The sequence below is a fragment of the Lipotes vexillifer genome, unplaced genomic scaffold (genome assembly GCF_000442215.2).
Source record: "Lipotes vexillifer unplaced genomic scaffold, Lipotes_vexillifer_v1.1 scaffold862, whole genome shotgun sequence".
NCBI classification, from domain to species: Eukaryota; Metazoa; Chordata; class Mammalia; order Artiodactyla; family Lipotidae; genus Lipotes; species Lipotes vexillifer.
Window position 1 is genome coordinate 604,725 of NW_006786873.1, and position 15,471 is coordinate 620,195.

At 55.0% G+C, this 15,471-nt stretch overlaps 4 protein-coding genes across 6 annotated transcripts in view; 3 read left to right on the forward strand and 1 right to left on the reverse strand.

The window, feature by feature from the left end:
- The window catches only part of CLIC1 (CLIC family member 1), a 4,954-nt gene extending 2,611 nt beyond the window's left edge, over window positions 1-2,343 (forward strand). The window contains exons 4-7 of the mRNA XM_007459549.1: window positions 1-79; window positions 237-343; window positions 807-988; window positions 1,954-2,343. Of these exons, the coding sequence (XP_007459611.1) occupies window positions 1-79; window positions 237-343; window positions 807-988; window positions 1,954-2,115 (530 nt within the window). The 3' untranslated portion in view covers window positions 2,116-2,343. The remainder of the gene's footprint in view (window positions 80-236; window positions 344-806; window positions 989-1,953) is intronic.
- A 688-nt stretch (window positions 2,344-3,031) lies between these two features.
- DDAH2 (DDAH family member 2, ADMA-independent) lies at window positions 3,032-6,349 on the forward strand. The gene is made up of 7 exons (XM_007459553.1): window positions 3,032-3,237; window positions 4,078-4,441; window positions 4,557-4,656; window positions 4,782-4,855; window positions 5,033-5,152; window positions 5,692-5,841; window positions 6,031-6,349. Exons 2-7 carry the CDS (start codon window positions 4,145-4,147, stop codon window positions 6,145-6,147), a joined length of 858 nt encoding a protein of 285 aa, XP_007459615.1. The 5' UTR covers window positions 3,032-3,237; window positions 4,078-4,144; the 3' UTR covers window positions 6,148-6,349.
- Window positions 6,350-8,124: 1,775 nt separating this feature from the next.
- Window positions 8,125-9,949, reverse strand: MPIG6B (megakaryocyte and platelet inhibitory receptor G6b). 3 transcript variants are annotated; one of them, XR_457035.1, is made up of 6 exons: window positions 9,889-9,949; window positions 9,320-9,667; window positions 9,070-9,160; window positions 8,669-8,709; window positions 8,459-8,558; window positions 8,227-8,331 (listed from the first exon to the last, which is right to left on the reverse strand). XR_457035.1 is itself a non-coding variant. In XM_007459554.1 (5 exons), the coding sequence occupies exons 1-5, from the start codon at window positions 9,947-9,949 to the stop codon at window positions 8,125-8,127; spliced, it is 783 nt and encodes a 260-aa protein (XP_007459616.1). The 3 variants fall into 3 exon arrangements, 2 of the variants coding, with proteins under 2 accessions (XP_007459616.1, XP_007459617.1); XM_007459554.1 differs by lacking the exon at window positions 9,070-9,160 and having other exon boundaries at window positions 8,125-8,331; window positions 8,459-8,584; XM_007459555.1 differs by lacking the exon at window positions 9,070-9,160.
- A 2,020-nt stretch (window positions 9,950-11,969) lies between these two features.
- Window positions 11,970-14,150, forward strand: LY6G6C (lymphocyte antigen 6 family member G6C). The gene is made up of 3 exons (XM_007459556.1): window positions 11,970-12,021; window positions 13,370-13,480; window positions 13,936-14,150. Exons 1-3 carry the CDS (start codon window positions 11,970-11,972, stop codon window positions 14,148-14,150), a joined length of 378 nt encoding a protein of 125 aa, XP_007459618.1.
- The last annotated feature ends 1,321 nt before the right edge of the window (window positions 14,151-15,471 follow it).

The window sequence follows — 15,471 nt, forward strand, 5'->3', positions numbered from 1 at the left end:
TCCTGCTGTATGGCACTGAAGTGCACACAGACACCAACAAGATTGAGGAATTTCTGGAGGCGGTGCTGTGCCCTCCCAGGTATAGGGGAACTTGGAAAGGGGAGTAGGGGAGCTGGGAGACTCTGGGAGAGAGAGGTTGAAGAAATGAAAAACAGAGATGGTGGTGGGGCTGCAGCAGGGGAGCTGAGGTTCCTCCTCGCAAGATATCTTATCCTGTTTGTCCCATTGGCTTCCAGGTACCCCAAGCTGGCAGCTCTGAACCCTGAATCCAACACAGCTGGGCTGGACATATTTGCCAAATTCTCTGCCTACATCAAGAATTCAAACCCAGCTCTCAATGATAGTGAGTCTTGTGGGTTGGAGGCCTGGGTTCTAGGAGGAATAGAAAAGATCCAGTGATTAGGGGCACCTGGACATTCAGATACCCTGAATGTTGGCAAATCTTACTTCAATTAAAAAAAGAGAGAGAGACAGTGAGAGAGAGAGAGAGAGAGAGACTCTAGATCCAGATGACCTGAGTACAAATTCTAGTAGCTGTGTGACTTTGGGGAATTCATTGAACTTCTCTGTAAATCCATTTCCAGATCTATAAAATGAGGATAACAGTACCTACTTCATGGGTCGATGTGAGAATTAAATGAGTTTTTGTGTGTAAATTGCTTAGAATAGCACAGAGAAAATGAACTACATTAGTGTTAGCTATTATTATTTTGGACTGGCCTCACCATTAGTGTTCACCCCCTCATGGGCCTTCTTGGACTATGGCAGTCTTCTGATGTTCTTACCAACTCCCTTCTCTTGCACAGACCTGGAGAAGGGACTCCTGAAAGCCCTGAAAGTTTTAGACAATTACTTGACATCACCTCTCCCAGATGAAGTGGATGAGACCAGCGCTGAGGATGAGGGCATCTCTCAGAGGAAGTTTCTGGATGGCAATGAGCTCACTCTGGCTGACTGTAACCTGTTGCCAAAGCTCCACATAGTACAGGTGAGTGGTCACTGTGGGAGGAGAGGGTGGTCGCTGGGATGGCTCTTTAAGGGTCTCCCACACAGGCTTCCCATGACAATCACTCCAAAGGTGCTTTCTTTCTTAGGGTGGTTTTCAATAGCAGACACCACCCCATTCCTTCTCTGCTGTCTTTGCTGGCAAGACCACTACTTGAGAGAATTACATTCCACGATGCAAGGTGTGGGTGCAAACAGACTGGCCTAGGGTAACACATCCCAGTGTTACTTTCAAGAATGCTCTTCCTGTCTCTGTCATTGCCAAATCCCCAGATAAGAGAGCAGGCTTTTCCTAAAATCAAAGTTTTAAGCCTACAGCTTCAGTCTCCACTTCCTCTTGTGGAAGATGAAAACTGCTGGTTCCCATGTTTATGTCATAGTTCAAAGCTACGGTTTAGTTTCTGAAATGTGGGCCCAGTGTCAGTCTGCTGCAGAACTGTGTACTGAAAATCTCTGTACTAGGCACGGAAAGACAAGATATGTGGTGATTGGTCCTTGCCCTCCAAGGATCTAAAATCTAGCTGAGAAGATAAAACATTCACATGATTAATAATACATGATTAAAAGCCAAATGAAAAGTGGAAAAAAGTTGCTGTGGAAATTCAAGAGGAGAATTTTATGGTTTGTGAATTATATTTCAAAATCAAGAGGGGAAAACTAGCACCATGGACTGGGGTGGCCTGAAAAGGGGCTGGTTATAAATGGCCAGGATTTCAGTAAGCGGAGAGGAAGGGTGAAGGCCTTACAAGACAGTGAGGAGTTAAGAAAAATGATTGAAGATGCTTTATATGGGAGATAAGAATCATTGGAAGAGAAACCAGATAGTGGACCTACTTGAATGCCTGGATTTTATCATGAAGCCTTGGGATAAGGGAAAGACCAAGAGCATGGCAGCCAATGTCACTTCCCTGAAGCTAAACCTACTGGTTCTCCTCTCCCCACCCCTAGGTGGTATGTAAGAAGTACCGAGGATTCTCCATCCCGGATGTGTTTCGGGGAGTGCATAGGTACCTGCGCAATGCCTATGCTCGGGAAGAGTTTGCCTCCACCTGTCCAGATGATGAGGAGATCGAGCTGGCCTATGAACAAGTGGCCAAAGCCCTCAAATAAGCCCCTCCTGGAGCTCCCTTGCCCACCTCCATTTTCTCCACAAAGGCCCTGGGTGGTTTCCACATGGTTACCCAATGGACACACTCCAAAATGGCCAGTGGGCATAGAATCCTGGAGCACCTGTGCAGGGCTTGCTGGGGGGATGAGGAGAAAGGATGGGGGATCTGGGTGAGATTTTTACTGTGGGGTGGGTAGGACAACGTATTTCAGTAATAAAGTACAGAATGAAAATCCAGTGCTTTGGGACTTCCCTGGTGGTACAGTGGTTAAGAATCCACCTGGCAATGCAGGGAACATGGGTTCGAGCCTTGGTCCGGGAAAATCCCACATGCTGCGGAGCAGCTAAGCCTGTGCGCCACAACTACTGAGCCTGTGCTCCAGAGCCTGTGAGACCGGTGCAAAAACTACTGAAGCCCGCGCGCCTAGAGCCCGTGCTCCCGCAGCAAGAGAAGCCACCGCAATGAGAAGCCCGCGCACCTCAACGAAGAATAGCAGCCCCCGCTCCGCAACTAGAGAAAGCCCGCGCATAGCAATGAAGACCCAACGCAGCCAAACATAAATAAATAATTTTAAAGGAAAAAAGAAAATCTAATGTTTTTACACAAAGGGGGCTTGAAGTGTGAGCAACACGGAATGAAGAGTGGGTCAATGACCTCGAACTCCTGGCAAAAACCAGGAATTTAGAAGAGGGGTGCTTGTGACAGGGCTGCCATTTTTAGTGCGGGTCCACCATAGCGCTGTTTTGTGCTACATGTCGCACTCGCAGCCCAGCCGCCGGAGCCGACCAGATCTGGGTGGGTCTGGGCAGAGCTCGTGGGGCGGGGCCGAATTCCGAGAAGGGGGGGCGCAATCGGGGTGGACTGGGCGCGGCATAGCAGGGCGGAATGGGCGTGACATCGAGGAGCCCCGCCCTGTCCCGCTTAGACAATGCCCCGGAGCCGCCAGACCGTCGCGTCCCCGACCCACTGTAGTACTTGAGCGCGCCTACCCGGGGACCCCTCAAAGCCAAAGCTCCAATCCCCTAGGCTTGAAGACTACGACTCTCTTCTTCACCAACTCTGTCCTCAGGGGGTGGGGCCCCAGCCAAGAGCACAGAGCTGCAAGAGGGGGTGGCCGCAGGAGGTGAGTCTGGTGGGAGGTGCTCCTCGGACCGTGGGGGGGGGAGTTTGGGGGTGCTGGGCCCGTGCCTGCGCCGGACAGTGCAGAGGGTCAACATTTGGGTGCGGAGCTGAGTCCGGGTGGACTTTGGGGAAGATGGATCGGGAGACTGGGGCACCCGGTCCTGGCGCCCGGAGCGGTGCCTGCTCCCCAGAACCACGCCCCCCCCGTTTCCCCGCCCCTCGGATTTCGTTTTAGACCTCTCCCAGTCCTCCGGGACTCAGTCTGGTTTACACTGGGTCGCGCTAGGAACGGAGTGACCGGCCAGGGTAGAGAGGATGTTTAACTCCTTAGGCTCTAATTCCTCCCTCCTTGTCCCTCTCTTCCGTTCTCGTTCGGACACCCAGGACTTTCATCCCCCAGCTCCTGACTCTCTCCCCAGCTGTCTCCTCCTGTCCCATAACCCTTGTGGGCTCTTCGCCGCACTTCGGGTCCCTAAGGCAGCGAGCAGCAGAGGGTTAAGGGGGCGGGGCCGCTGCATTTTTTGGGAGTGAGCGCATCCTAGCGGCTGCCAAGAGGGGCGCCCGGCAGGGACCTCTCGAAGACCCCGAGCAGGGGCAACAGGTGTTTTGGAGACTAGCGATCCCGATCTCGTTCCTCGGACTTCCCCTAAAGCAGCAGACCCGCGAGGATGCGGGGTGGAGTGGGGTCGGCAAGAGAGGAAGGTCTGGAGGGGGTGGGGCGGAGAGGGAGGGGCGCCCGGAGATGGCAGAAGGAAGACCCCGGGGCTTTTAACCATCCCCCTATGCCCTTCTTTCCATGTCTCTCTCTCTCTGCCTACTCCCGTTCTGTTTCTTCTCCCAGACAGGTGAAGTTAAAAAGAGACAACTGAGAAATCAGCGCAGCCGGAGAGGGCGTCTGTGTGGATGGGATGGGGACGCCAGGGGAGGGGCTGGGCCGCTGTTCCCATGCCCTGATCCGGGGGGTCCCGGAGAGCCTGGCGTCGGGGGAGGGTGCGGGGGCTGGCCTTCCGGCTCTGGACCTAGCCAAAGCTCAGAGGGAGCATGGGGTGCTGGGGGGTAAACTGAGGCAGCGATTGGGGCTGCAGCTATTAGAACTGCCTCCTGAAGAGTCGCTGCCGCTGGGACCGCTGCTTGGTGACACCGCTGTGATCCAAGGGGATACGGCCCTAATCACGCGGCCCTGGAGCCCCGCCCGCAGGCCGGAGGTGAGCGCCTGGGCACGGGTGGGGTAGGGGGACGGGAGGATCTGGACGTCTGGGGCTTAAGGGAAGAATGGGGGTGGGAATGTCTCCGCTTCGCGCCCACTTTTCCTGCCCTAAGGTCGATGGCATCCGCAAAGCCCTCCAGGACCTGGGGCTCCGAATTGTGGAGATGGGGGACGAGAACGCGACGCTGGATGGTACTGATGTTCTCTTCACCGGTGAGGCTGGGGTGCCTGCACCCTGGGGCTTGGCACAGGGAAGCAGACTTTGGGAGACTGGGCCATCTCGGGCCTTGTTTCCAACCCACTCCCGCCTCATACCTCGACGGCCTCCCTGGGCTCAGGCCGGGAGTTTTTCGTAGGCCTCTCCAGGTGGACTAATCACCGAGGAGCTGAGATCGTGGCGGACACGTTCCGGGTGAGGAGCGGGACCAGCCTTGGGTGCGGGGAGCAGGGAGCGGATGGGGGTCTGAGGGACCTGGGCGGGGGCGTGGGGCGGGCCGCGCTGAGGAGGAAGAGGCTGAGAGCAGCCTGTGTTTGAGGGTATCCTCTCACCCTTCCCGCGTCCCTGAATACTTTCCCTTGTTCCCCTTAGGACTTTGCCGTCTCCACAGTGCCGGTCTCGAGCCCCTCCCACCTGCGTGGCCTCTGCGGCATGGGGGGACCCCGCACTGTGGTGGCAGGTAGCAGCGAGGCTGCCCAAAAAGCTGTCAGGGTGAGAAGGGGTTGCGGCTGGGGTGGGGCAGGTTGAGGCGCGGCCAACAAAAGTGGGCGCGGCTCCGGGCCTGGGAGGCGGGGAGTTGGGAGGCTCTGAGAATTAACTCCAACCCCTACCCTCATGGAGCTGTCCATCTATGTGAAAACACGTGTGAAAACAAGAAGTTACTATAAACGGGACAGACAGCTGGAACACGGAGGAACAGGGGCAATTAACACCGTTTTCCCGAGTTTCAAGAAACTCCCTAAAGGGCACCCAAGCTGTGTCTCGAAGGATGGACAGGACCGACCCGTGGGGTCTGAAGTAGGGGAGAAGTGGGTAGCAGGTGGAAAGAACTGCGTGTGAGTCCGAGGTGGAAATTAGACAAGTTAATTAAAGCCCTTAGTGCCTGACACATAGTAAGTGCTATGTGATTGCTGTCATTATTATTCCACAATAATGTAACTCTGTCCCCAGCCCTTAGCGGTGGTAGGGCAGCTGGACTCAGTTGTGGAGAGGCTCTGAGCCTTGCATGCTTCCTCTCTCCTCTCCCCCAGGCAATGGCAGTGTTGACGGATCACCCCTATGCCTCCCTGACCCTCCCAGATGATGCAGCGGCTGACTGTCTCTTTCTGCGTCCTGGGCTGCCTGGTATGCCCCCTTTCCTCCTGCACCGTGGAGGCGGGGACCTGCCCAACAGCCAGGAGGTGAGAGAAGGCAGGAGCTCCACCACCACCACCAACCAGAGAAATGGGGCTCAGGCCTCCCTAGTGGGAGGAAGAAGGGGTACCTTTTCTAGAAGCCAGGGTGGGGCCACTCTAGCTGGCTGAAATGGGGCCCTGGCTGTGGGCCTTGGGGTCTTACTCCCCTCTCCCCACACACTGTCCTCCCTGCAGGCACTGCAGAAGCTCTCTGACGTCACCCTGGTACCTGTGTCCTGCTCGGAACTGGAGAAGGCAGGCGCTGGGCTCAGCTCCCTCTGCCTGGTGCTCAGCACACGCCCCCACAGCTGAGAGCCTGGCCTTGGGGTCCTGGCTGACCAGGGGCAGGGTGGCATAGGAGTAGAAGGGGAAGGAAGGTTAGATAGAGGACAGTGAATACGTAGTAGTGGGGAGATGGCCCCAAGGTAGGGGGAGGGCATAGAGTGAGAAAAAGGATGGAGGTCACTGGGTGAGTCCTCTCCCCAAGAACTAATAAAACAGAACTGACCTTTTAGACTGGGCTGCGACTGGGCTGCGAATGGTGTCTTACTGGGGCAGGGGGTCAACGGCAGGGCTGAAACCTGAGGTTGGGGTCAGTGCTGGGAAGGAGGCCTCCTTCATTCATCAAACCCTCATTCAGTGCTCACTGACTCATTGTCCAGCCCTGTCATAGCTGCTTGGGCACAGGACGGACAGGACAGAATTTCTATGATGGGGAGCATGTACAGGGCAGAGAAAAAATATGGGTGAATCACTCACTGAATTTATCTAAATGTCAGATGATTCAGAGACTGGGAGATCAACAGCCCATCCCTAAGTTGATAGGAGGAAATGACATTTCCAGGGATATTCATTTTCACTCATTTACTGAGGCTTAGCGGTGATATAAAAAGGGTCAGTCTCCTGATATCAGGGGACTCACAGTACATGAAAATTTCTTATAAATTGAAATGCAGGTTGTAATGGAACAATTCACAGGAGGCTGTCGCTATGAGAGAAATAAGGGGGCTCCCTAGGGCATCAGAGTGTATGCAGGGGTGGGCAAAGTGGGTCAGAAATAGCTTCCCAGAAAAGGCTACACTTGAACTGAGTCCTGAGGATAAATAAGAATTAGCCAGGCAGATAGTGGGGAGGAGGCAAAGGCTAATCCAGGAAGAAGGAATTGCACTGGGCAAAGGCACATTTGGGGGCTGGGGAGAATTTCTCTAAGGCTGTCCTGTTCTAGGCACTGAGTGACAGAGATAAGCCTGGAGAGTAAGTAGAGTACTGTAGCACCTTGAACCCAAAGCTGAGGCCCATGGGCCCAGAGCTGAAATACTGCTGAAATATAGGCTGTCAGGAGCAGGTTAGCATTTGGGGAGAATATCTCTAGTTTCAGGGAGGAGAACAAGGGCAGGAGGATGAGGTGGGGCTATGGGTAATCCAGGGAGGAAATAAACATTCAGGTGGCAGTGCTGGGTGTGAAAAGGGTGTGGATTTGACAGTGACATTAAAATAGAAAGACAGGACTTGGTTTATCGTGTGGGAATGAGAGGAAGGAGGTCTGCATGACTCTCCATTTCTGGCTTGGGCAGTGGGGTTGATCAAAAGAGAATGCAGAGGAAGGATTAAGTAAGTGGCTTGGGAGATGACAGTGAGTTGGGTTTTGGACCTGCTGTGTGCAGAATGCCTAGGGCCAGCCAGGCAGGGATGTCTGAGGGACAGTTTGGAAATCTCATATCAGAGATGTGAACTGGAGAGAGTTATGGATGTTGCTTGCACAGAAAAAGGCTGAGGACTGGCTGTGGATGACAGCATCCCAGGAGAGGGGGAAGGCAGATAAAGAAAAAGACAAACCTAAGAATGGTGGAGAATACTGCAGGGGTAGGGAGCAAGGAGGAGTCCAGAAGGAAGACAACAGCATTAAAGAAAAACAGCTTAAATAAGAGCGATCAAAGGCCAAGCCAGATGAATGCTAATAAATGTCTAGTGGGTGGGGTTATTAGGACATCACTGGCAATCTCATGGAGAGCACGTGAGCAGTGGGAGTGGAGTGAAGAGAAAAATGGAAGACAGGTGTAGGCCCTTGGTTCAAAGAGCTTGACTGTGGAGAGAAGGGAAGAGATAGGGCAAAAATCTAGGAGTTGTTGATGTCTTAAAATAGGGAGACAGGGCTTGATCAGGTTTAAGGACATCAGTGGTGAAGGAGACCGGAAGGCTGTGTGAGAGATGGGGGTAAGGAAGGACCAAAATCAGCAGCAGAGATAGCCTGGATCCTCCGTCTCCTGACTCCCAGTCTAGTGCTCATTTCTATCCCATGGTGCCTTCCTTTTCCAGGTGACGGGTCAAGAAGGCGAGGGGTGTTATGGAGAGCTGGGAGCCCCCAGCCTGTGAGGTAGTAAGGGCTTCCTTTCGAACTACAACCGCATAGGTGGTGGAGGCGTCAGCAGGGACCACTGGGGACAGTCGGCAGGATCTTCTGAGGGCCGTATGATCCAGGTCTGCGTAGAGCAGGCTCTGAAAGGTGGGGAGGAAGGTAGGAGGGTCTCGGAAGTCTGACTCCCTGGGGATCCAAGCCTCTGTCTTTCTTGGTCCACTTAGTCACGGATTCTGGCCAGCCCCCATCCCACCCCCAAACCTTTACCGGCTCCTGGTCCAGGTCCCCTGCAATCTTGGGCTCTTCCTCCTCTACTGGCCTCTGGGGCTCCGCTTTCACGAGTGGAACTATGTGGGGGGGGACAGAGCTGAAGGATTGAGAGAAGGTGACCAACTTGTCTGCTCCCAGCAAGGGCTCAGACTCGGGAATTGGGTGGGGAATGTGCGGGGAAGGCAAATGGGGTGGAGTTAGTCTCACCAAATCTGGGGGGTGGTCGAGGCGGGTGAGGGGGCGAGCGCCTGTAAGGTATGGATAAGAGTCTCTAAGAACCACTTATCTTATCTCGCTTGTTCTGGGCCCCAGGACGCGCCAACAACAACCCAGTAACAGGCCGGCTCTGACCAGCAAAACAACCTAGGTTCCCACCCGCACAGATAGTTCCCCCCACGCTTGGAGCCAGCTCGACCTCTAGCTTGGCTTCCTTAGCTAGGGCTCCACCCACCAGCCCATGGCCTCGCCCCCAAGTTCCGACCTTCCCCATTCGTCTCCGAACCACACCCGAGGGCTCCCGATGTAGTTTTGGCCCGCGAAAGTTCTGGGCCTGCCCCTCCTGCCTCTGGTCGCGAGCCTTTCAACCAGGCCCCGCCCCTAGAGCTCACCTGCGCAGCCAACAGGCCCAGCCCAGTACTCCGAGTCCCAGCACCAGCCCAGCGCCCAGCAGCGGGATTAGTGTCTGGGGATACACGGACCCTGCGGGAACGTTGGAAGCGGGGTAGCGGTGGATGCCGAGGTCAGGGTGCGGGGACCGAGAGCTAGCTCTCCCACTCAGGAACCCCCAGACCAGGCTTCCCTCTCTGACGGGTGCGTGTGTCTGAGTTAGGTCCCCTTTGTGTGAAGGCCTGGACCTACCGTGGGTAGGCCCCGGAGCTCTGCAATAGGCCCGGTCCCCCAGCACATGAAGCTCCGTACGGCTCTCGTTCTCTTGGCGGCCCTTGCAGATAAAGGTGCCCGAGTCCCCCGCGCTCAGGAGCAGCTCCAGCCGCCGGATATCAAGGTCCAGGGTACGTAGGCGGCCAGCAAAGGGCTGGACGGGAGACACGGTGGGGGTCCCGTTCGGTGAGGCCAACAAGATCGCGCGGCGTCCTTTGGACAAGCCTTTGCAGGCCGGGAATCTAGGTGCCCAGACCCAGCGGGTGGGTTGCGAGACCCCTACGCAGGAGAGATTCACCCGGTCCCCGGGATGGCCGTCCAGTGAAGCTAGGGGAGGCGGTGGGGGGGGAGGGTTGCGGGGGACGGTGGTCAAGGCAAGTCCACAGAGCAAGACGCCCCTTCCCCTTACGCCTTTTTCCCCTCCTCTACCCTCCCGCCAGCCTGGATCTTCCCATACACATCTCATCCCCCCGCTACCCCCACCGGGTCGCCTCCTCCTCCTGCCTCAGTCTTTCCTCGCCCATTCCGACTTTCCTGGGATGGCTTACCCCCGGGGTTCCCCTGGGCCCTCGACAGCAGCAGCGGCAGCAGCTGCAGAACCAAGGCCATGGCTGCGATGTGGTGGGAAGAGGAGGCCAGTGAATCAGCGAAGGAGACCGGAGGGAAATCAGAGGGGGGTGGAGGGGGAGACCGCAGGTCTGGGGGCTCCGATAAGGGGTGGGGGAGGGGCCACCAGCTGCCCACATCCCTCTGGGAATCCTTGCAGGCAGGTTCACATCCCTCAACCAATGCTCACTTAGAATTCATGCTGGGGCCCTTTACACAAGCACTTTCGCAGACTTTTTTTTTTTTTTTTTGCTGAGGACACAGTGTAAAGACAATACTAAGATCTGGGAAATTTAGGAGAAGCTCTGCTAGTTGGAAGGGAGGTTCGCAAACCCCAGTCTGCATCCTTTACTAAAATCCCGGGATCCTCCCGTGGGCAGACTCACACCACTGCTGCGCTGCACGGCCTCAGCCGTTGTGAAAACATCTGCTCTCGTGATTAGAACTGGGTCTGTGGTTTCTGAGTCCTCCAGGGCCAGAGGCCACTGCAGGAGGCACTGTTACCCCTCGGCACCCCAATCTGTTGCGGAGCACAGGCTCCAGATGCGCAGGCTCAGCAGTTGTGGCTCACGGGCCTAGTTGCTCTCCGGCATGTGGGACCTTCCCAGACCAGGGCTCGAACCCGTGTCCCCTGCATTAGCAGGCAGATTCTCAACCACTGTGCCACCAGGGAAGTCCTACGATACTATTATACCTGAGAAGTCCCCAACGGTTGGTTTGGGTTTTTTTTTTGCGGTATGCGGGCCTCTCACTTTTGTGGCCTCTCCCGTTGCGGAGCACAGGCTCCGGACGCACAGGCTCAGCGGCCATGGCTCACGGGCCCAGCCGCTCCACGGCATGTGGGATCTTCCCGGACCGGGGCACGAACCCCTGTCCCCTGCATCGGCAGGCGGACTCTCAACCACTGCGCCGCCAGGGAAGCCCTTGACTTTTAACTCTTGAAGTATAGCAGTTGCCGGGAGCACCACAGTTTCTGGATCTTGGCTGTCTGAATTCAAATCTCGACTTCACCTACTAGCTGCGTGATGTGCGCAAGTCGCTTAACTTCTCTGGGCCTGCTTGCTCATCTGTAAAATGGGAATAAAAGCACCTACCTCACAGAGTATTGTGAGAACTAAATAAAGTCATACCCATTAAATGCCTAGAACAATGGCAGAGACATAGGAGTACTATATGCTTGCCATTATTACTATTTCTGTTCTTATTTTAGCTGCTACGTCACCCCTCTGTGCCCACTTCGTCCCTCCCGGCCCAAGGTGGCCCGCCCAAATTGGCAGGTTTTGATTGGGGAGGTGCTTTGGAGCAGGTGCACAGCCCCACACCCAGGACTTCATCAGCCCTCACTGCACCGGAGCAACCAAGGCCATGCCAAGCCCAGGTGGAGCCAGGATGAGGTCCTGAGAACCTTCAGGGGGCCTGAGGCAGCCCCTCCCTAACAGGCAGCTCCAGCCCATGCCTCTGCTGCTTTGACATCACAGAAGCTGTTGGTCACATCACAAATCGTACTCCTCCATCCTGTGGCTGAGGAGGGGTTGGGAAAACTAAGTGGACTGAGATTAATTTGGTGCTCAATTTCTGCCCACATACCCCTACCAATGCCCCCCAGGGACCAAAATTTTGCAGTCAGCTTGGGCCACACCCCATTGTCCATTTCCCAGGAACCACCACAGCCACGGTAACATCACAGGGGACTTTGGCGATACTTCCTCAGAGGACTGGGCAGACAGGGGTGTTGCTCCTGGGGGCCAGGAGGGTGTGTCTTGGACTGAAACCGAGAACCAAAATGGAGTTGGCCACCAGTGCACCTACCTACCCTCCCCACCTCTCTCTGCCATCCCCATCCCTACTGCGCCACTGGGTCCTGCTTAGCCCCTCCCTAAATGGGGAAGGAGGGGCCACCAGAGGCCAGGTAGGGCGGGACTGTTGTGGCTATAAATTCCAAAAAGGCCACTCAACTCCCAGAGCAGGATCCCTGAAATTCTACTCTGCTGCTGCTGTTGCTACCGTTCTCAGGACCCTCACCATGAAAGGCCTTCTGCTGATCACCTTGTCTTCTCTGCTCTGCTGGGTCTCAGGTGAGCACCTGGGGGCCCCAAGGACCTGGTTCACCTGGTTAGGACTTTTACACCCTGCCCCAGGCACTGCCGTGCACTACCTGCTACTCAAGATCCCAAGCGCCACCAGACCCAACTGGCTAAGCTCTCCTGTGCCCCGCTGTGACACGGTCCTTGCTCTGTTTCTCAAGGACCCGTGTCTCCATCTTCAGACTCTTCCCCACCTCCAAGACGCACTCTTCTAACCTGCCCAGGGTTCCAGGTCCCCTGTTCCCCACTCCTTGGAAACTCTGATATCCAGTTCCCCTGCCAGCCCCACTCTGATACAGAACTCTCCAGGATCCAGCTTACCTGCTTTCTCCTCTCACCACCTGCACTCAGCCAGGGCGTCCTCCCAGAAATCTAGGCAACCAGCCTGGGGCTTCTTTTGTGACCCCTCCTCCCATCTACTCCATCAGGGACTTTGTGCTCAGTCCCTCGAGCAGTGGCCTTTCCTAGATCGCCCCCCTGCTCCTCCCTGAGGTGCATACCTCCAGGAACACAAGCTTTCTGGAGGGCTCCAGTGACCTCTCAGAATCTCTCAGGGAACCAGGGAGATTTCCCGGCCTTCTAGGGAGGGAATGCCAAGGTTGCTCACCCCCAGGGTGAGGTGGGTTTCATTGAGGTGCAGTCACCAGGCTCCTCCACCCACTGACTGAACCCTTCCGTCCCTCAAACCTTGAATCGGATGCAGCAGAAACTTTCAGGGTGCCACCTTCTGCCTTTCTGCACGCATCCTCTCCATTTTGGTAAAGTGCTCGGATGGATTCTGATGATCTGTCTCCCAGATACTTTTCCTTTCTGTCAGAGAGCTACTGGGGTGGGAGGATCCAGTTCAAGTTTGGCTCCTCCTCCCATGCTCTAGGCGGCCCCAGGAGGTGAAGAATACATTGCTAATCTGGCCCCAGGTGGCTTTCTTGCCAGCCTCAAGTTCTAAGCCATTTCTGCAAGTGTTGTAACCACCATGATTTTTACTTTTAATATTTCTTCCTATTTCAAGCCTCCATCTGTGACCTCTTCTGGATTCCTTCATCTCCTCCCTCGCCACCTCCATTCCTTCCCCGTGGTATTCTCACATTTCATCTGTCCCCAGCCCCATTGTTGGTAACTCTGCCTCTCTCAACTCATCTCCAGATGGGGTGGAGTGAAGGAAGATGTTTAGGGTGTGGGCCATTCACAGAGCAACTCCACCCTCACTCACTTGCACTTTTTCTGCATCACTCACCCTCTCTGTCCCTACCAGAACAAACAGGTCAGAATACCACCAGCTGGGCTCATCCCCAGGTGAGTCAGACACTCTGTCACTTCAGCCCGACTTGTGTCTTCCCAGCTGACATTCGCTGTCACTCCTGCTACAAGGTCCCTTTGCTGGGCTGTGTGGACCGGCAGTCCTGCCACCTGGAACCAGGACAGCAATGCCTGACAACAAATGTGTACCTCGGTAACATTCCTTTCTTCACTGGGGAGAGAGGGCCAGTGGGAGACTCTATGGCTGGGGCTGAGGTGGAACAGAGAATTACAGCAATGATAATATTTGGCCAAGGATTATTACGTGCCAGGCACCATCCTACGTCTTTACAAGGATTGTTTCAATTAATGCTCATGACAACCCTATGATGTGTGGGTGCTATTATTATACTGAGAAAACAGGCTCAAAAAGAGACAGTAACAGGTCCAAAGCCTCATGGGCAGCAAGTGATAGGACCAGGATTGGGGTGAGGGGCAGGGTAAGGAAGTGCAGGAGAAAGGTTAGACTGAGGAGAGATACAGAAGGGCAGGGCCAAGGGCAGAGTTGGGAAGGAACGAAGCCTGGGTGGGGTGCACGGGGTGGGGAGGTGGACACAGGCATGCCAGGTGCCCATCTTAACTGTCCCCACTGCCCCCTCTTAACCCCAGGGAAGGTGTGGGTTTTCTCCAACCTACGCTGTGGCACACCAGAAGAGCCCTGTCGGGAGGCCTTCAACCAAACCAACCACAAGCTAGGCCTGACCTATAACACCACCTGCTGCAACAAGGACAACTGCAATAACCCAGCCCCTCGGCCCACCCCAGCCCTGGCCCTTGTCCTCCTTACCTCCTTGGCTGGCCTTGGCCTCTGGCTGTTGCACTGAGACTCACTCCATGGCTACCCCTCCTCCTACCTGCCTTAGCCTGAGCCTCTCTTCTTCTGTCTTCATATCCTCTGCTTCCTTTTGCTCAGAAAAGCATTTCTCCAGACCCTTCACATTTCTTTAATTAGACGGTGGTCCCCCGATCCATCCTTCCATCCCACACCCTCCACTCTGCTTCTCTTGAGTCTCCTTCCATTCCCCTTGACACCACTCCAGATCCTCCATCGTCTCCTAGAAGGGCTCTGCACTTTGCCTCCTGAACTCCCCTGTACCCTGTGTGAGGAGGGATTGGAATCTGGGCCTGAAATGGGGTTTCTGTCCTGTCCCCAGTGAAGGCTCCCAGGAAGGACCTGATGACCTCACTGTATGAGATGATTCTCCAAACCCTGGCTCCCTTACGTACCTCATCCCCTTGCTCACCCCTTTCCATTTTGAGTAATAAATGTCTGTATATGATCAATTGTGTATCAGAAGATCTATTGTCAGAGGCGCCCTCCCAGGAAATAACACTCTCAGCCCTCACACTCACCACTCACCCAAGAACCCTTCAGGGAGTTTCTCTCAGAGGCTGGGCTGGGGCAGATGGAAAAACAGGTTTTGCAGGCTTCCATCCTCTCTTCCAGTGTCTGGGGGGTGGCTTACAGGGCCCAGTGTTTGGAGAAGCAATATTTACCTTAAATTTAGGCCACACCTCTGATGTACTGCCAAGAAGGAGGTGCAGTCTGGCTTGAGGGCTCCTCAGAAAGGGTAGGAGAGTTGCATGGGGATGGGACCTGGGACCCTCTTTCCAGGCCTCAGTCCCTCAAGTTAGATTCAGAGGCCTCACCTGGCCTAGTACGTGGGGCACCAAGCCACCCTCCTATCACAGTGCTTACATTTCCTTTCTCGATTCCAAGTAGTCATATTGGGAGCCAAGTTGCAAATGCGGGGAAGGGGAACAAGCCCAGACAATGAGGCTCATTGATTCCTGGTGGCCCCCACTCAGCCCAGAGCCTGCTCCCCTCAATGATCCTCGTTGCTAAGGAAGATTCTCCCTAGCAACAGGGTGTAGGAGTCACATAGGGCAGATTCTCCATTGTCCTTTGGGGTTTAGTTGGTTAAGGAGTGCACCATTGCAACTAAGTCCACTGATCCTTGATAACCCCTAAACTAGAGCCTGGTTGCCCCCACATTACTCCATCAGCCCTCCCATCAACAAAAGATGGAATTTTCCAGTCAGCTCTAGAGTGGTCGGTAGATTTTAATGGCTCACAGAGGAGTGTTTATCTTCTCACCTCAGATCCCCTTTGTTCCCTTGCTCCCTTGCTCCCTTCTCTTTCCC